This window comes from Acanthochromis polyacanthus, chromosome 22, assembly GCF_021347895.1.
Source record: "Acanthochromis polyacanthus isolate Apoly-LR-REF ecotype Palm Island chromosome 22, KAUST_Apoly_ChrSc, whole genome shotgun sequence".
In the NCBI taxonomy this organism is placed as follows: Eukaryota; Metazoa; Chordata; class Actinopteri; family Pomacentridae; genus Acanthochromis; species Acanthochromis polyacanthus.
This window is the reverse complement of record NC_067134.1, coordinates 20,483,715-20,504,588: the sequence shown is the minus strand read 5'-3', so window position 1 is coordinate 20,504,588 and position 20,874 is coordinate 20,483,715. Positions and strand designations below refer to the sequence as shown.

Below are 20,874 nucleotides of genomic sequence, written 5' to 3'. Positions count from 1 at the left end.
TTTAAAATAACAGCCCTTATAATTTAATTCTTAGCTTCACAAATGAGTCTGATTGTGGAAGAGATTAAGTTCTACTGAGCATTTGAGCTGATATTTAACCTAAAAATAATGCAAAACTGTGAGAAAGTACCTCTACACAGGAGTGCAGACACTTTAAAATGATCTGAATTCTAATATTTGGCTTCATAAATACCATAATCCCTTCAAAATAAAGCGACATGTTGTTAGCCTGTGTTTAAAGGCTGTTTTTTTTCATGAAGAGTTTGCGCATACAGTGACTAGTTGAGTTAAAAAGGCTCAACAAGTGTTACTTTCAGTGGATTATTACATAGCATTCATGGTGCAGGCTATATTCTGTAGATACTTGTTGACATTAGACAAATCCAGGTATAAAAAAATGTGGACTATAAGTTCACTTTTCCTTCATTTTATCATCTAAAGGAGTCGTAACAAGCAGCAAGGCTGAGGTCACTTCACTTTGATCCATTTGAAAATGTGAATTGAAACTGTATGTAATTAACATAATAATGAGAAGCAGCGGTTTGTGTCTGAACTGGATACGAGGAGGAAGATTGTTCTCACTTTGGAGGGAATTTAAAGTGACGTGAGCCAAGCAGAGAGTGAATAAACATGAAGCGCTGACGGTTTGGTACTCTGTAATTTGGCTACTTTTATTCGAGCAGGGTCATTTTCAAGAGAAATTACAAATTAAGAATTCAATAATACTTTTACAAAGACATTTCAGGAAAGATTCTTCTTCAGTCATGATATCATACATAGTATTTAACAGTCCCTCTTCATTTTTTTAGCTTAAAAAAAGAAACAAAGATGAAGAAAGTGGAATTTTTCAGTCGAAAATACAGTGTTTTCACAATTGTATAAAAGTTCCCAAATTTGGAATTTTCCAGTAACTGGAAAATAAAAGGAAATAAAATAAAATAAGATTAAACTTCGCATTTCACAATGTTTCAAAACACAATAAATGCTCTCTTTACGTAAAATTTGCCCCTATGATCGACACCATGTTCCTTTTTACTAAAATATATCTATATATTGAAGAACTATAGTACTGTACACAACAGTATGAAATAAATAAAATTAGGAAATATAAAATGGGCCACATAAATAATGTTTTTTTTCAACCTACAAATAAATGAATGCAATTTTTGTTGTTTTCAAAAAAAATGGTTTGGTGTAATACTGACAAAGTTTAAAGAAAAGAACTGAGAAAACATTGCACAACATAATGTAAACTAAGGAACTGCTGCCTATAAGTCTTAATACTGACACGGGTGCTTCAAAGAACAACGGTGAACCATTTCATAATACTGAAGCTGGTGAAAAAAAGTAACCTTCCTTTTACACAATACGAGGGTGGCACTTGCAGAAAACACACAGGTTAAAAGGTTTGCATATAAGGCTTCTTTTTTCTTATCAAAAAACACCTTACAAAGGCTTCGTCCTTCATTTTTTTCTTTTTTTTTTGTCCCCCATCTGTCCATAAACTGTATTTTCCCTTAAAATGAAGGTCTCTTTAAAACTTCTTCTCCTCTTAAGAAAAAAAATCAAAAAGAAAAAAAAAAAGCTCCTTCACAAAGTCTTGTTTGAATTCCTTCATTTGATTCAAGAGGCCTAAAACAGTGTGGCTGGAGATGTTTGTGGCGAAACTAAAGACGACACTGTAGGTAGGTAGGTAGGTGATAACAAAGGTAATATCGAAGGACTGTAGTGCAGATACTACTGCTCTTTTTCCAACACTGTATAAATATATACATAGGCAATACTTTTTATTATTTTTGTTCATGATTATAGAAGCGGAGTGCAATTTGTACAAGTCACTAGTTGTGCTATAAATACTATGGAACACAGGGGGTTTATTTGAGGAGGTTAGCACCACACATATTTTTAGGCCTTAGTACTGTACATTTTTTGAAATGTATTCATTTATTCATTGTTCGGTTTGCATAATGCAGCTTATTTCACAAACCCATGCCTCCCTTCCCTCAACACCTCCTCTGGATTGATTTTTCGAGTCCGTGTCTTGTTCGGCAGACATCGTTCCCCCTACTTCCCACCCGAGGAGTCTTGTCAAAGAAAAGCTTCCCGGAAGCTTCAGGCACGTGCACGTACAGCTTAAAACACGGCGTTTTAAACCGAGCAGGTAAGAATACTGAACCGAAAGAGAAAAAGAGAATTTTTTTTTAAAAAAAAGAATTTTTTTTTTTAGATGGGAAGCTTCTGAAAAATGTCGCCACTGATTACATGCCATCCTCCATCGCGTCCTCGTGATCCGATTTGGTTTCCGTTTTGCCGTCCAGCGAGCTATCGTCCATCGAGTGCTCTCCGTTCTCCTCCTCGTCCCTCAACGTGTCCGGGTCCGTGTCCATGCTTTTGCTCTCCTCCTCCTCCTCCTCGAACTCGTCGTCCCTCCGTCCAATCTTTGCGTACGTTCCATCCACTTCCTTCCGTCCCTCTCTGATCCCTCCGTTCACGGCGTCGTGCCTCAGGATGGCCTCGCGCTCCGCCAGCTCTGGGTAGCCCTGAGGAGTCATGCCCTGCAAGTACGCCCGGCTCATGAGCAGCTCAGTGGGCTCCAGGTGGCCCTTCTCGCGGGCCTCCCTCTCGGCCGCCTCCCGCTCCTCCGCCTCCCGCTTGCAGTAGGAGTAACGGTGGTTCATGTGCTGCGAGTAGGAGCCTGAGTGGGAGAACCTCTTCCCACACTTGTCGCACTGGTAGGGTTTCTCCCCCGAGTGCAGCCTGGAGTGCTCAATGAGATGGTGTTTGTGTTTGAAGGCCTTCTTGCAGATCTGGCACTGGTGCGGCCTCTTGCCTGTGGAGACACAAAAACACAGAGCGGGCGGAACGTGAGTGTCGGGCCTCGCAAACGTCCTGCAGCTACAACAAATCACACAAGTCAGATAGAGAAAGCAAAAAACGTTGAGGAAAAACTGGATGGCATGGAGTAAAAATGACATCACGGAGCATTAAATCCAACTTTGACTTACGACTTAAGGCCTATTTGTTTATTCAAATTGCGAGCGCGATGAGAAAGTGTGCTCGCATTTGTGGGCCTACATTATGGAAATTCCCTCCCGTGGTTAAAGCATGGAGAAACTCAACCACAACTACTTATTTTGGGCCTGCGTGCCACGCTGATGAATGCAACATAAATAAACTACGGCAAAGCAAACAAACAGAGAAGGCGCGACAAAGGGGTAAACAAATCTGAGATGAGGCCGGAGGGTGGGGGAGAGGAGGGGAAGCTCCGAGGGGTTGCCCTGCTTATCTCCCGACGCGATTCGAGTTCATGGCGGCTGGGGCTCCGTTAGCTTTTTGGGCTGGGGCTCCTGTGTCTACCCAATGTGACGGGACGCTTCGGATGCCAAGGCAAAAATGAGAAACCCAAGCTGGCCACAAGGGCAGGGTGAGATAGTTTTATGACACAGGGCCATAAACTGTCTGGTTGAAAAAATGTCCTATGGCTTGTAATGTGGCCGCACGGCTGGAGTTTCTCTTTTTTTTGTTCCAAAACTTCACTCGGGATTTCTTCTCAGACCTTAAGTTACCTGCATTCTTTTTACAAGCCACCACTACTAAGAAGTCTTCAAACATCTAATTTTGGCTTTCAGACATTGCTGCTGCTCACCACGTGTGGAAATATGGCCGCCTGCCTCGCACAAATCACATGACTCCCCCCTCTGACACTGCAGCCAGCAGGCTTTCAAGCTGCACTTCTGCTCCAACATCTGGCTACTTCAGTTCTGAGCCGCGTACCATTGCTAAAAACAACACACGGCGACACAAACATGAAAGCGCTGTGTCCGTTGTGGAGATTTTTTTTTTTAAAAAGAGTTCACTGTTCTAACGGTGCGCCCTCCCTCCCTTTTATGTCCGACCAGATAACACGACGGCTGCATAAAGCACCGAGTGCTCCGCTACAGATAGTGGATAAAATAAATGATGCAACCTAGTGAAAGAGGATCTCTGTATAATAACTATAATGAAAGACTTGTTATCAGCGCTGTGAAGCTTCTGAGCGCTACTCCGCTGATGTGATCTATCGCCAATAATGGGGCCGATAAAGGCATTAGGGGCCTTTTTTTCTGGCTTTATATATCTAGGTGAATTGATGTGTGTCTTTTAAGATAGCAAAAATGGTTAATGCAGCAAAGGATATGATTGCAAAATAAAGAGCACAATCATCTCTCCCTTGTCCTGCCTACCTGCTTTAATTACAAAATACTTGTACAAAAGAACACACAAAGCTTTTAAACACATCAAAAAAGTTTGAAATTCGCTGGCAACCCTGTCAATGAAGAAGCAAGTTAAGGGTAAAACAGAGAAGGAAAGAAGAAGGAAAAAAGGGGAAACAAAATATATATATTCATACTGATAGGATTTGGCAACACAAACATTTAAAACATAAAAAAAAAAGCATGGGGTTTAAAATAAGGGTCTAGAACAGTATATACCTGTGTGTTCATATTTGTGTCTTAGAAGGGAACTGCTCTTCTGGAATGTTTTGTCGCACAAGTCACACGCGTACATACCACTTTCGGTCTTCTTAATCTTCTTCCGCGACAGACAGGAGTCGGGGTCTGTCATGTCGTCCAGCCCTGACATGTAATCTGGTGTACCGTCGAGCAGGTCCCCCTTGGAAAACACAAACAAAAACAAAAGAAAACAAAAAGAGAGAGAGAAAACAAAAAACAAACAATAATGAATTTGGTGTGTATTTATTAAATCTAAGCATTAGCAATGTAGGCTAACATAGCCAAAGTCACATTTACGCCTAAAATGTTCCATTATTTAGTGGTTTCTTGGATGTGAAGATCAAAAACATCACGAGAAACAACATTTTATGAAAAATAATCAGAAAATATCAATTTAATGTGTTAAAGTATTCCATCCATTTAGCAGCTTTGGCTTGAGAGATGGCTTAGTGGAAAAGCTAACATGCTACTGTTATTTGAGATGCAATTTATTTACATTTCTTCGAGTAAAAAGTTTAGAGTTTGTTTAATCTCGAAAGCTGCAATGTCCTCATATTACTTTAATATAAAGTTACTTGTTGCAAAATGAAACAAAAAGACATTTGTCCCCATGTGCTAACCGGTAACAACTGATAATTTGAAGCAGGGCCAAAATGCAAACCATACAAAACCAAGTCCAAAAACATCGTAGGAAAACAAAATGTAATAGATTAGAATCTGTAGTTTTAGCTGAGGCTAGCTTAGCAAGAAAGCTAATCAACCATTATATATTATTGTTGACATGATTTGAGAAGCAATTTTTTTTTTTTTCTCATAAAGAATGACTGCTTTAGGGTGTTTTGCTGACAAAAACACGTAATCTTTTGATATTAACTTGAAGTTAATGTAGCTAAGTTGAACAAGAATAAATCTGGGCTCATGTACTAATTCCTAACAACTGCTCATTTAGGAAAGCACCACAATGCAAAACACTGCACAGAAAGTACATTCTTAAAAACACAAAATATTTCAAGAGTAAATATTATATCATGCAATGTGCATGATTATGTGCCTGCAAATGAAATGAAAAATAAAAATGATTAAAAAAAATAATGTTATTACAAATGTGATTTTAAAGTGCTGGAGTTCCAGGAGTGTCATTTAGGAGCTGTAGTTTTAGATTAAGCTAAAAAGCCAAAAGCTAATATGCTATTCATTTAAGATACTATTTCTTTAGATTGTTTTTTTGTGAACAGTAAATACTGTATTTTGTTTATAAAGCTACATAATGTCTTCATATCATTTTAGTATAAAGTTATTTGTGGCTAAGTAAGTTGTGCTAACTGATAACATCCTAATTTGATTGAGTCCCAAAATGCAAAACACAGTTTGGAAGGTAAATTCTGAAGTGCACAAAATACTTTAGTAGTAAATATCTTATCATGCACTGTTCAAAAACTGTTTTTTTAGCTGCCAAAATCTAATAAAGAGCTCTTTTGTGTCAGCATTTGTCTCCGTATAAAGCTGTACACTGAAGCGTTCCTTCCAAACAATCACACAACGCTATGTGTTCTCATGCATTTTTGATTCCCTGCACATAGCGGCGTTTATTTCTTATAAAACTTTCAGCTGTGGAGTAATATCGCCCATCTATAACTGACAGGCTCCTCATTATGAAACACAGCCATAATGGTGTATTCAGTGTGGTCTAATTTTGTGTTAATTCTGCACATTCCTTTAAAATTCTCTTTTATGATGAAGATTAGTCTTAAATATGAATTGATGGAGAACAATATTACAACATTAGAGAAGATACAGTGAACCATTCTTGAAACTGCAAGCTCATATAATGATTAAAATCAGAAGGTGCACCTTAATGGCCAATATTGAGCCACCAAAGCTTTCTTTAATGAATATGTGTGTGATAATGTGAGGACAGCGCTGCACTGTGTTTTAAGAAGGGACCACTATCACTCTGCAATCAATTTGAACTAAACGCCTGTAGCTGTATTTTTAAAATCTAATTTAATAACTTAGAATAGGAAACATTATTAATACTTTTTTTCATCAAAATGGTTCCCTCTATGTTAAACAGCCTTCAGCATTCACTGGTAATGAACATGGAGACTGTGCATTATTAATCCACATGTAGAAGCTCATTTTGGCTTTGGCGCTCTTTAAAATGCAGCAAAGTTGCGATGGGAAATTTCAGAGAAGTGCACAGCTCCGGGGCTCACCTTTGTCATTTTTACAAAGGCCTTTCACCCATATTTAATAACAAAATATGTGAGTTCAGGCCAGCTCTGGAAGGGGACTAGAGTCGGGAGCAGTAATGTATTCCACACACATCAGCGGGTGAAATTTGCAGTGGAGAGTGGTAACAATTACTGAGATTCAATTTTGGGGCCAATATGGGTCCTGTCAGCCATTTGAACCTGATGCTGTTTGATATGTTTTTGAGGGTAAATATTAAAACATCCACTAACATCCAGAAATCTGCAAATGAACCTCTGTTAGAGGCTCATTAGGAAGGGAACAAACAGCTGAACCTCCATCATGCCCCTTTTCCTCCCTGACACCACTAATGACGCCTCACTTTTTCCCACCACAGGTTCGTGCCACTGCTGTTTATCTCCATCGACTTTGCCAGTTTAGTCTACCTCAGGTGAGTGCTTCTCTCCGCTGATTCTCAAGTCGTTTTTAATTAGTGCAGAAATGAGTTCAGATCATTTTAGAGAATCTGAGTGAGCCTGGGGCTTTTGCAAAACCACAGGTGGCTTATTTACCTGGAAACCTGGTTTCCGCTGGTACTTTCTCCTCTGCTGCATCTCGGCAAAGGTAGCTGCCCCTGCCGCGTAAGTGTAGGCCATGTGTGGTAGGAAGCCCATTTGATCCATGCCCGGGTAGGGCCTAAGACCTGGTATGCTGGCCTGCATCGGGGGCATGAATGTGGCAGGTGGGAAAGCGCTCTGAGGTGGAAGTGACGTGTAAAGGGGTTTGGCAGCAAAGGGGTTAATGCCGAAGATGGGGCTAGTGCTTTTTCTAGGTTTCCATTGTTGGTCGAGCCTGAGAAATCCTTCTTGAGATAGACCAAGTTCAAAGGCTCTTCGAAGTGCTCTCGGGGAGAAGGGATGCTGTTATGGTCAATGGTAATGCTGTTGACTTTAAGTCTGCTTTTGACAGTCAGTGCATGCTTGGGTTCCTTCATGAGTCTCGGCAGAGACAGGTCCAGCGGCTCAGCCTGCAGGTCTTCTGAAGTCAAGCTGTTTGGAGTGTAGGAGCTGCTGTGAGAGTTTTTGGAAGATGTGGAGGACAGATTTAGTGGGGAGGGGGTGTTGCTGCGGGAGTGGTCCAACTTTTCACCTGCGTGTTTGGTGTTGCCGCTGAACTGGTGGTTTTTCAAATGTCTCAGCGAGTTGTCACAGTTGTTAACGTTGTTATGAAGCTCTGCTATGGAGGGGGATGTGATGCGGTCAGTAGGTTTGAGTAGAGACACAGGTGACCTAGCTGCCAAAGAGTCTTTTGGTGGAGTGTGGTGGTTATTTGTTCCGACAACCATATCCGCGTTGTTCCTGTGCTCTAGTGGTGGGGTTCTGGTAGTGCCGTACTCGTACATCTTCCGCTGCTCAAACCACTCCTTGACAAATTCCTGAGGAAGGCCAACTGCTATGGAAATCTTGAGCAGCTCCTCCGAGTTGGGCTCCATGTTCATGGCGAAATATGCCTTCAACACAGACATGTGGTCCCTGTAGGGGTTAAGGGGCCCAGTGAGTCCCTTGTCAGACAACATGGAGGAGGGTAAGTGGGTGTTCTTCTCCATGAATATCCCTGGTTTGTTGGGCATTAGATTCTCACTGGGCTGCAGCACTGCTTTGATCTCCTCGTTCATTTTACACAGGTAGCGTTCATGTTGATGCAAAGGTATTGGCCCGGGGAAGGTTTCTTTGCAATATTGGCAAGCATAAGGTGTAAACATGTTGTTTTCCTGCACCTTCTCATCCACACCTCCTTCAAGCATGTGGTTGGATTTCTCTCGTTTGATATTGCTAATCTGTCTCTTTGAGTCTGTCGTCAAGCTCTGGAGGCAGGCTTTGGCTTCGTTCACTTTTTCTAACGTATAGTCGATGATGCTTTTGGTGGCGCCGTTGTGATTGACGAGTGGAAGACCAACCTGACCTCCCCCTGCCGATGTCAGCGCCTGTTTTTGCTCCTCAACCTGGGATCCAAGCTCCTTCATGTAGGCCTTGAGCTTGGAGAGCTCCTCTGGCTTGCAGTCCATTTTCTGCCGGCACACAGTGTTGTCCACGATCTGGAGAACCTTCTGCACCTCGCTCAGATTGTTCCCCAGATGACCCGGGTAGCCCAGGAGATGAGACTCAAGCCCGGCCATCCCCAGATGCTGTAAGGGGCTCTGGGCCGTGGAGTTGTGGTGGACCCCCAGTGGGCTGTTCCCTCCCACTCCGTTCATGAACGGTCCAGGAGCACCGAATCCATGAGACGCCATCATCATCTTGTAGTCGTTGAAGTCTAGCGGCTCCGTCTTGATGTTCAGGTGGTTGTTGTGGTCTGCCAAGCCGAGCGGCTTGCCATTCTCGAGTTTCTGCCGCAGCTGGGTGATGGCAGTATTGGTGGGTGAGGCGGAGGCAGAGGTGGGGGAGGAGCCCGTCTTCATGTTGGTGCGCATCCTGCCATTGACGGCAATCAGGCCAATGCACTTTTTGCTGCTTATGTGGGAGCTGTAGGAGCCCGAGTGGGAGAAACGCTTCTTGCAGTTGGGGCACTCGTACGGTTTCTCACCTGAAACAAAGAATATAGCAGATGAAGCGTAAGAAAGATAAACGATACTGACATTTTACCAACAACAGAAGCCCTGTTTTCATGTGAATGGTGCGGTGTTGCCACAAACAAAACCAGTTGCTTGCTCACTGCAAAACAGTCTTAAAAAAAGAAGAATCAAACAAAATCTTGTTCATCTAAGAGAGGAATTGTTTTTAGTTTAGAAGTTGTTGTTACTCTTTCATGTCTGCTGGTATTGGCCATGTTAGATGCTGTCCAGGGATGAAGACAGCAAAAGAAAGAAGCTCAGTAACTCTTTCAGAAAAGTCAAAACCACCTCAAGCGAGTGTAAAATGTTTTTTGCAAACTTGGGAATGTTTTTATTCAAATTCTGCTATTTCGATTAACTTTCTCTGTTGCAATGCTTAAAAATTAGCATCATACAGCTAATGTAAATATTTTTCTGTGGAAAAAGTCAACAGCTAGCTAATTGAAAGCAGCTTTTACACAGAGACAAACTGAAAGTGTTTTTGCATCAGGCAGCAGAATGCTTCAGGAAAATGCTTAATAAAATAAATGAAAGTAAAATGAAATGCAATAATATAATAATAAATAAGTTCAGCTACAGTGCAGTAAAAAGTTATTTATGCTTGGATTATTATTCCTGCCCTATATGAAGAACCTGTTTTTTTGTTTTTTGTTTTGTTTTTGCATTTCTTCATCTAAAATCCTTTTTGTTTATCTTAACATACTCAGGAAAAACAAACTCTGCCTCATTTACTTTTGTGAAAGTGAAATTAAATTTGTGGTGTGACTCACAGATTTGGATGTAAATACTGTACTTGGCAACTGGAACGCTTTCTAACACAGTGTCCATTACCAGTAGGGAGGGTCCAAAATAAACCAAAAAGGAATTTGTGGAGATTCACAGTGTTCTTAAATCACCGTTCTGAATATTCAAAGAGCGGGGCAGCGTTCCTCCTGCTACTCACCGCTATGAATCCGGAGGTGTTCCTTCAGATGGTGCTTGTATTTGAAGGCCTTGCCACACTCGGTGCATTTGAACTTGCGGTTGCCGGCCGCTTGGTTGAGCAGTTGGTGCTGCGAGAGAGACAGAAAGAGAGAGAGAGAGAGAGAGATTCACATTGAGAAAAAAAATTGCACAAACATCGCGGGGGTGAGAGTTCAGTAAATAATCACAATTGGTCGGCATGACAACAAGCAACAAGCCAAATGGCTCCTGTCGCCAACGAAGCATCTTGGCTTTCTGCTCCCACCTCCGTCGAGCAACTACAAGCAGCGGCAGTGATAACAGAGAGAATCACATACCTTTAATTTCCTGGCTCCTCAGCCAAAGGAGGGCTGCCTTTAGAATTTGGCAGCCCAGAAAATAGAATAAATGAAAAGAGTCTTTTTATTAGAGCGTTTCCCCTTCATTAGAACCGCCGATCTGATCTACTTTTCATTAATTTGGGCCTAATCAGTCCAAAATGTATTCACAATCATCTGTGAGCTCCTCCGCCCTGCATACCTGGATCCACACCGTCTGGATCACACTGTTACAGTAATTAGTTCTGTTTCTAAAAACCGCAAATGTCTCTTTAATAACAATCGTCGGAGCTGACCTTGATTTGCTGCTCAGAAGGTAAACACTGGTTTCAGATTTGCAATTCAAACATTCTCTGTAAAAGTCGGAATAATGGTTTCCAGCGCCGGGTGTGTGGACCTGGCTCGTCACTCGCAGAACAATTAATTCCAAGTGGGAGGTGGGGATGTTGGTGAATTAAGAAAAAACATTTTCTGCGAGCTCGCTGGGGGGAAAAAGGCGCAGCGACTCCCTCCTCCCAGTTCAGCCTTGACAAATGCTGGGGTGTGTGCTGACTCTACCCACATTCCTGGGGAGACAGATGGTGGCGCGCAGGACACTGGGAGGACTGGGAGGAATTGTTCAAACAGCCCCAACCTTCAAAGATCAAGCGGGGAGAGTGGAGGCCCCCGCCAAGCGCCGGAGAGGGACCCCACCGCTCGTATGTTGCTGAGTTGCATAAACAAACAGCAACAGCTGCTTCGCTGCCTCCTCCGTCTCCCCCACCACCTTCCCCTTACCTCCCCCCTGAGGATCCCTGCCCGGTAAAGTTTAGTCTTTGCCACCGCTGCTAATAAGACACAATTGCTGCGCGGCTCCTAATTGTGAATGGCACCGGCGAAATGCTCTCCTTCACGGCTGGTTGTCTGCTGCTGGTGGGCGGAGACCCGACTGGATTGGACTGGATGTTTGCATATGTATAACCTCTAATTAGTCATATTTCAGCTAATTGGTTAAGAGGAGGAGGAGTATTAACGCTTGTAAACATACGAGACAGAACAGCTCGGCACATGTTTACCTATCAGGACCTTATTCTTTATGTTAATCTGACGGCGTCTCGGTTTGTTGTCAATTATATATTTTAAGCAGACTACCCGACTCCACCTCGAGAAGCAAGACGTCGCCTCGTGTGCAGGATTTAAACAATCCAGCTCGTTTACAAATGGAGGTGACAAGAAGAAGGAGTGAATAGGAGCCGCCGGCCATTGACTGGACTCCGGAGGGGAGCAGCACCAGCATTGTAATACGAGGATTGGGACGGCGGCTCAGTCGGCCGGCCCATCTGCTCACGTTTACACCCAGCTGGTAGATCAGGTGAAAGTGCTGGCTGCTGACATCTGATCAAATCAGCCACAGTCTGAGCCTGTCATCCTCGCTTCAGAGAGCACAACACAACACCCACGACCTGGGACTGAACACCGCAAAGCATCAGGGTACATGATATCATCTGTTATTGGCTGAGCGGCTGGCTTCTCTTTTTATAGCTCTACTTGCATTACAAGGTTTTTCTAGCGAAGGAAGTTGAGGATAATTTTTTTAAAGGAGCTGTTCTGTGTGGCAAAAAAACAAGACTTCAGTTTTTATGCTTTTCTGATTTCTGAGCAGAAAATTTAAATCACTAAAGGATTTTTTTAAACAATTTCTCCACTTATAATCATCCTTCCAAGCACAAATACTATCTACTTTAAAATTTACAGCTCCAATTTTAGCTCGCTGAGAACTTATAATTATCCCCTGATGTGCCAAAACTCTGAAAGCGTGCAATTTTTTTCAGCCACAATCTATCTCAGCCCGCATCTTCAACTTAAAGCTGACAGGCGAGTTAAACGCCCGGAACTGCTGGATGTGTTTTCACCTCGCAGGACTTTAAGGTGATTCATGCTAACTGCCAGCGGACTCACATTATATCTCAGATGTATAGGATATAAATCGCTGGAGAAAAATTCAAGTATACACAGATGTTTATGCAGTGCATGAAATTAGAAGCGGAGGGAGGGGTGGGGTTTGATGGAGTACCGCGACTGCAGGCTGCACCCGAAGAACATTAAAGGCCAGGAGTGAAGTGAAGTTAAGGAGCTGATAAAAATTTCCAAATTGGAAATTAACACAATCATTCGATCGTGAACACGAGACTGGAAAATCATATCAGGGAGGGCCATCAAAAAACCATTTAGGGCCTCAATTAAAGTTATTACCATTAAAGGATCTGCATCTTCAAAATGCCATGAAAAATTAATAATGATTGCCAATCAGAAAAATGATCTCTCTTCTCTGAGGGATCAGAGCGCATTAGGAAGGGAATGAAACAGGGGGACAGGATGGAAGAGAAAAAGGGGAAAAAAAATTGAAAATCCTCCTCACCTGATCCCTCGCAGGCTTGTGTGTGGCCATATGCCGCTCAAGCTGAGTGCGGTAAGCAAACGTGTAGTTGCACAGGGGGCAGGCAAAGTTCTCCTCGTTCTTCTCATGGCGGTACTTGATGTGCTCCTTCAGCGATGTCAAACGCTTGTAGCCCCGGTCGCAGTAGGGGCAGGTCAACAGTTGGGCGAAGGCATCTGGCGTTCCAGGTGGCAGGTCTGCACGGGAGACAGCGGGAGGATGAGGGAGGGGAGAGGGGAGGAGGAAAAGGGGAAGGGGAAAGCGGGCCAAAAGGTCAGCGAATCAATGGCAGCTAACGGGCGGGCTGCCCAGAGTGGTATGGGAGTTATCTGTGCAATCTGCTCCACATGAGAGCAGCAGTGTCGGGCCTGGCATCCTCCTCCTCCGTCCTGCAGCACATGATCCTGGATGTACGGCAACACGGAGCGGAGCTGCTGACACACACATAACTCCCCATACCTTCATAATTGCTTTAAACGGGCCTCGCTTTTTAATGCGCTGACACATCCATCATGTCTGCAGCATGAATCATGTTCAAACCCCCCCTGCCCTCCTCCTCCAGCCCCCCTGTACTTTTCTTTCCCTCTGGGGAGCTTCAGAGGTGCGCTATCTGATTTCAAGCCCTCTGCCCAGCTGTTGCTTAAGACTGTAGGTAAACACCCAGGCATCCGGCGAATCTGTGGGACCAACAGCTGCCTGGTCGTGTCAACGGGAAGAGCTTTCTTTCTTTCTTTCTTTCTTTCTTTCTTTTTTCTTTTTTTTGAGTTGAAACATTTGCTGGGAGGTTAGCTGAGCAAGCAGCACAATTTAGGCCACATGTAAGGCTGGATGTTGTTTTAAAACTGTCAATTTGGGTGTCGATGTCATAAAACACCTCAATTTAAAGAATTTGGTTTTGCTGCTACAGAAGTTCAAAGTCACGGTCAAGAGGTGTTGCCGTTTAACTGGCATTTCTGACTACATTTCTATGTTTATCCTGTAATTTTCACTTGGATGTTGCTCTGCTAACGTCTTGCTTTACTGCTTAACCCTCTGACCCCCAAAGCCTGCTAGTGTGCTTCAATGGCATGTTATCATTCCTAAAAAATTGCCACAATTACACTTTTTATCACAGCTAGAAACCATAAAAATACAGAAGGAATCGGCAGATGTTCATCTTTCAGTCACGAAGATACCCAAATTCAGGCTAAAAATCTTGATTTTTCATCAAAATCATGTCTCATTTAGGAATTAGCCACAAATAAACCCTTCACGTTAACTACATTCTGTAAAAAAATAAAAATTCTGCACTCATTGACACAAACAAAAAAGCCATTAGTGTCTCAGCTGCAAACAACAGTTATGTGACAAAAATGCAAAGGTTTTTTGGTTGAACTGCAGGCTGTGTTTACAGAGAACAGACACAAGTTGCAAGTACGGAGACATAAAAATGTAAAACATTTATAGTATGTACAGTAACCTTTTTTCTTTCTTAATCCAGAATTGGCAACAACTGTGGACTCTGGAAAAATTATGTATGTGTTGATTCAAGGTATTTAGAATTTCTGTAAAGTACAGAATAAAAGAAATGTAACATTTATTTGATCTTTTTTTATGATCTATAGAATTATAACAGGGTTGTACTGCATGAAAGACTATTTTTTAGCTTCCTCTACTTCTAGTCATGGTTGTTTTATTTCCATAGATGTGCAGGACTTAAAGCAGTGAAGAAAAATGTGACGAGCAAAAAACTGCTCATTCTTAGGGGCTGGATGCAGTCTTAATGCAAGCAAATGTGCAATAATTTCAAAATAAAAGCCTTAAATTCTCAATATTTCCCAATTTAATGACCTACATTCATGATACGAAATTTTAATCTAATAAATGTGTTGAAAACTGCTCTGACTTTACATCTTAAATATATTCTCTACTAATAAAATGCTGCTGCTTTCATTTTTAGCATCACCTTTGACCCCTTCCCCACCTTCCCCTGACAGGACTCGTACCGTTCTCCTCTGGTCCGGTGGCCTCCGGCGTTCCCAGGCGGGACAGCTCCTCTGGGGCTTCTGGGTAGATGATGGCGGTGTCGCCACGCTGCAGGTACTCGGCGATGCTCACCACGTGGCTGTCGCCATCGTCCAGCTTCCGCTTGGCGAAGAAGTCCTCCAACTCTGAAGTGCAATCGACGCTCTTGACTGGAGGAGGGAGAGAGGAAGGGAGCAGAGGAGGAGATAGAGAGGGGGAGGAATAAATTGGATTCACTTCTTCCCCAGAGAAATGTCTTACAGGAGGATATTGGGAACATCTTGGTGGAAATGCGATGAGGATAGCCACCCTAAAACATTACAGCAGTGCTTTGGGGAGCATACATCTAAATTACTGGGCTTGCTTGTCACGCCATGTCGGCTCAAACAAGAATTGTAACTTAATCCGGCCAAAAGTCAGAGATAAACGTGCTACTATGAGCTGCCGAGGAGCAACGCGTAAGGGAAACTTCGCTGACCCAATTTAGCCATGACATAAAATCAGATTTTGAGTTTAGGGTTGTAAAATAAAAAAGAATGACACCCTCATGCACATACATGTACATATACACAATCGAGGCTTAATCAGCAACAGAGCCACGTCTCTTTGTATCGACTTTCACATAGAAGGTCAATCAAGAGGCTGTGGCTTTTGTTGATTCTGTGTTGAACAGATTACCAGGGCCAAACCACAAACCAGTGCAAAAAAAAAGAAGAAGAAAACCAGAGAGAGAGCGAGAGAGCGAGAGAGCTGAGCAGAATGTATCTTAAGCCAGCCAAAGTGCTGAGGCCACACAATGCGTCGTTTTCTCAAATCATTTCCCAGTCCCTTCTCTTCAGGGAAACTCTTAAGCTGCAGCGTGGAGATAGCTGCCTCCAAAAACACAAACCGGAGCTAAAAGAAATCAGCAGCCTTCATTAGTCGAGGGGACGGCCGACTTTCACAGAACTGTTTACAACCTGGAGAGATTCTGGAGGCTGTTTGGAGAAAAGAAAAGAAAAAAAAAACGAGTGACGTCTCATCAGACTTCATCCTCTGTTAATTAGGCTTTTAGACTGAGAGCCAAGGTGAGGTTTAAAGAGCCATTTGTTAGCCGGTGATGACTTTGCGGGCCAATTTGCAAAAGGTCAAGGTAGTAGATATTTGGATGTCAAAAATGGCACCGAAATGTCATGGGTGCCAATGGATCGCTTTTGATAACCGTGATAGCATAATTTACAGTGTTCTCATTAGATGATTCTTTGTGGCCAAGCTAATTGTGTTGTGATGATTGACTGATGATTGACGAAAAGGTGCGGCTCAGTTTCTGGACAAAGGACTTTAGCCGGATCAACTCATCTTTTCCAGTTTACCTAATGTAAATACTTGAGTATATTCATTCATTTCTAGTTAATTTAACCTAAAAATTCTCATTTTTTTACTTTCAGACCACTTTAGAAACTGTAAAAAACAAGAGTCTGTGTTCAGTCTGTGTTCTAGGCTCGTTAGAAGGTAGTTTTGTTTCTTATAAACTTTACTTATTGCATTAACACAGAAATATTTTAAGACGTTCAAAGCTCAATTAACTCGATATTAGCAGAAATCATAATTTTTACATTCATTAAACTGGAATACATTGGTTGATATGACTAAATTTCCTTTTATTTACATTTTACAGTGTAAAACAAACATATTACACACAAATCAGCATAGAAAATTGTAAAACATCATATAATTTAGTCAAATCAACTTATCTTTTCTAATTTGTTTTATGCAAATATAAGTTTTGTTAATTTCAAGTTTTATTTTCTTTTTTTTGAATTTTCAGACCACTTAAAAACTCAGAAACTTGAAGAATTTAGTGTTAAAGTAATGAGTTGAATGAATGAACAGCTCAGAGTTGACTCAAGTAAAAAAAACAACACATTTATAATTAACAAAACTAGCTTGTAAGGAGACAAGACATAAAAATTCTTGGTTTTGGTAGTTTGAGAAGACAGACGTGGTAGAAATGTGCTGTGAATCTTTGTTTTAGCTGTTTCTGTTCATAATAATCAGGTTAAATTCAGTTATTTTTTTCACCTGTGAACCTAAAATTGATCTCACTTGTTATTGTACTCACAAAAAATGGCTTCAACAGCTGAGATTTCCACTGATAATTGAAGTAAAAACTCTTTAAACTTACAAAAATGTACAAGTAAAGTGAATCTGTAACTACTTTCTATGTGACTAGTTGGTTCAACTTATTTATTGAACTTGTTTTTTCAAGTTTGGTTGATTTAATACAGCAAGTTTTACACTTTCTTGGGATTAATCAATGGAAGTGCAGTTAAATCACATTTTAAAGCAGCAGAATGAACTGAAAATGATGTTTAACAGCCTCACAGGTTCAGAGTCTGAGTCACTCTGCACAAAAGCTATAAAAGAAAAGAGCGTCTTTAAGGAGAAGCAACTGAGTTTTACTCCAGCGAAGGAGGAAATCACCTGGATCAAAGAGTGCTTTGGCACCGGGGACGTGATCAAACTGCTTCATGTCTTTAAACGGAATCACATGTGATCTGGTGGCGGGGAGCTTCCACAGCGGTGCCACAGTATTGTTTCCAAAAGTCCTCTGAGCAAGCAGCCGAAATGGAAAACACTCGCTGCGCTTGATATTTGCAGAAGTTCGAGAGAAAAAGAAAGGGAAAGCGAGGAGGAAAACACTAGCAGAACGTAACGGTAATGAGAGCTGAAGCTTTGAGGCCGGGCTGCGTGGCGTTTGCTGGGGTGCGTTTGGTTTACCAGAACAGCGTCCCAGCCAGTTGTCGGGGCGGCCAGGATGATATCATGGAAGGGAGGGGTGTGCGGCTGCAAATCAGCTCTGGCGGCTTTAATGAAAAATGGCAGATAGGGTTCGGTTCCACCAGAAGAAACGCTTAGCTAACCGGGAGGGCCGAAAGTAGCATGTGTAATCAGAGGTTATAAAAATTAGAATCACTTTAGCTGCCTATAAACGCGGCGAGATTCGCCTCAGCGGTTTGTGAGTCAGCACAAGATGATTTCCTTTTAATTACGCCTCGAAATTTGCGGATGTGTTTGTTCTGTCACTGGATTGGTTTCCCACCTGGAGTTGCAACCCTTCAAGCAGCTGAAAAGAACATAAACATAGGGGAAAAAAGAACTTTTGGACTGGATTTAGTCCAGTTGGAACAATCACACTTTGACCTGCGAAGGGTAATTTCACTTGGCTATTTGACTCTCTTGTGGCTTGTTGTTAATTTTACCTCTAAAGACAGTTTTAAAAAACAATCTGAGAAGGAAAACTCAGGATTTGGTTGAATGGGAAAAGGGTTAGAAGCTGAAAAGCAACATGTTTTCAAGGTTGTTGCTGCTTAACAAGTGGGGCAAAAGACAATTTAACCCTTGAACCTTGGCAGATTTTAAAGAAATGCAATGTTTTTTTTAAAAAATCGCCAAAATTACATTCTTAATCAAAGCCAAAAAGTGTAAAAACTGAAGAATTTGGTGGATTTTCAACTTTCCGCAAGCCCTTGAATACATCATTTGTGACATGAGATTCTCTCTGGGAAAATTAATCAAATCTAAGCTTCAAAATCAGCATGTTTAATCAAAATCACTTCCTTTGACACATGTAATTTGCAAATGTGGCCAAAAAGAAACCAAATTCTGTATAAAACAAACAAAAATCTCCGCTCCTTGGCACAAGTGGTAACAGCTATGTGATAAAAATTCAGAGAATAACCGGTTGAACTGCAGGCTGTGTTTACACAGAGCAGTTTTTTTTTTTTTAAAGTATGGAAACTAAAACATACTAGCAAGTTGTTGGGAGATTCATCCTGCATTGTTAAACATCTTTTTTTTAGAGATGATGTGCTGCCTGGTGTAATAAAAAAAAGCCTGGTTTATAGAGGTTTAAGAATGTCTTTTGTCTTTTTTTTTTTTTTTTTTTTAAATGTTTCATGTCATTGTAACTGCCTCTACAGAGGTGCAGTGACAAATGAGTTCACGGTGAGCAAAAACATCTTTACTCGACTCACCTGTACCGTTTCCAACCGTCTGCAAAGTGGCATCAGGCCCCAGGGTGTCAAAATCATCTTTTATTTCATCTGCAGAGAAACAGAAAGGAAGAGAGGGGAGGGTGAGTGTCTCGGTGTAGCAAGCAACCCCACAAACGCTGACAATGAGGCCTTTAAGAAGAAGGTATGGAGGAAGCAATAAAGGCACTGCTGTGCATCGCGGTGCGCCACGGCTTTGTTCGGCATGCTTAATGAATGCTATCATCTGGGCCAGACAGTGACTTATTTACCTTTAACATGACAACAAGCAGCGGGGGAGGCGAAGAAAGCTTCAATCGCCAAACAGAGCGATTAAATACAACACGGAACACATCCACCTGAGCAATCATAGAGCTCCAGCCAACACGCAGGCTGAGCTTATTACTCCCTGGCTGTGACGCTGTTGCAATCCTCCGCATGCAGGATCACGCTTGTTTTATCACATGTCATTTGGTGGACGCTTTTATCCGGAGCTGCTGCGAGCATTGTGAGCGCGCACATTTTTGTGATCGGCCACAAGGGCCTGGCGCGGAGCTAGTGCCTTGCTCCTGGACTTAAAAAGAATACAACCCCTGACCACAAATGTAGAGTTTTAGTTGCACAAACAGTTCTCAGAGGCAGAAATAACCTCATTGGTTGGGGTAAACCTCAGGTGGGTGGGGCCAAAACATTAATGTTTTCTGGTGAGGTGAAACAGGAGGAAGCTATTATTTCACAGCCGTACACAGAGAGCTGAAGGAGAAAGTGCACTTTAACCAGAGACACACTTCAACTTTCAACAGGGAACATCTAGGAATCTTTAAGCTAAAAAAAACAGGCCTCAAAGAACCAATGAGAAATGGTTCCTTTATTCACCATAAAGAACTTTTCCAAAGTAAGTCTTTTAAGGAACGTTTGTGGAGCCACCTGGTTCTATTCTCATAATAGGACTTAATAAGCATTTTGAAGCAAAAAAACCCCTCAAATGTAAGAATCTGCAGAACTTCTATTATAATGCATGCAATATTTTCAGAACCCAAAGCCTTAGGTCTGTTACAACAAAAGAAGAGAAGTTCTTCTTACACCTTAATATAATGAGTATCAAGACTTATTAGCAAGAACTGTCTTGCAGAATAACGCCATTATTGGATGCTTCTTTGAGACACCTTTAGGGGTTCTTTTATAGAAATTGTTCTTTAAAGAGCATGTTCCTAAAAGATTCTTTGAGGATCCAACTCTTACATGACTTCTGTTGCTTTAGAATTACTTTAACGGTGATCAAGGACTTTTGTCAAAGTAGAAGCAGATGTGAAAAGGTTTCTTTAAGAAATGGTTAAACATGGTTCTTTCCAGGAGCTGTTTGTCCAAAATTAATTTATTAATTTCTTAAGGAACCATTTTTTGATGCTTCTTTAAAACACAATTGGTAGTTCTTTAAAGAACATCTTTCTTTCTTAAACTGTGTTCTTTTTTGACTTCCTGTTAGCAGGTCTGAGTGTATTACCTGTCAGTTTACCAAATAACTCTTTTAGTACTTTAAAGAACCACATAAAACAGGTGAAACTGTGTCCTTAATTTGGCAATGGTACTTTCAGGAATCATTTTTCTGAGAGCACAAAGAAAGAATCCCATTTCAGCTTTAAATACTGAACACTTTATGAACGCTTTAGCTGCCATTTTCCAGATCTCAGAGTTCTACTGATCAGATTTTCTTAAAAAATGTTAAATTAACCAGAAATATGTCATAATTTTAGCTTTATTGACACGATTCCTTCGTCCCAGACAAACCCTGCTTCCTAGAAGTGTTTTAAGCGTCCAGCATCGGTTTAAACAGAACAAGTTCTTACTGCCAATCAGGATAATG

The 20,874-nt window shown here is 41.7% G+C and overlaps 1 protein-coding gene across 1 annotated transcript in view; it reads right to left on the bottom strand.

The window, feature by feature from the left end:
- Positions 1–645: 645 nt before the first annotated feature.
- zeb2b (zinc finger E-box binding homeobox 2b) overlaps positions 646–20,874 on the bottom strand; it is a 105,086-nt gene continuing 84,857 nt past the window's right edge. Inside the window, 8 exon segments of the mRNA XM_022189315.2 lie at positions 646–2,830; positions 4,551–4,653; positions 7,259–7,518; positions 7,521–9,269; positions 10,241–10,349; positions 12,976–13,190; positions 14,979–15,167; positions 19,014–19,082. Of these exon segments, the coding sequence (XP_022045007.2) occupies positions 2,259–2,830; positions 4,551–4,653; positions 7,259–7,518; positions 7,521–9,269; positions 10,241–10,349; positions 12,976–13,190; positions 14,979–15,167; positions 19,014–19,082 (3,266 nt within the window). The 3' untranslated portion in view covers positions 646–2,258.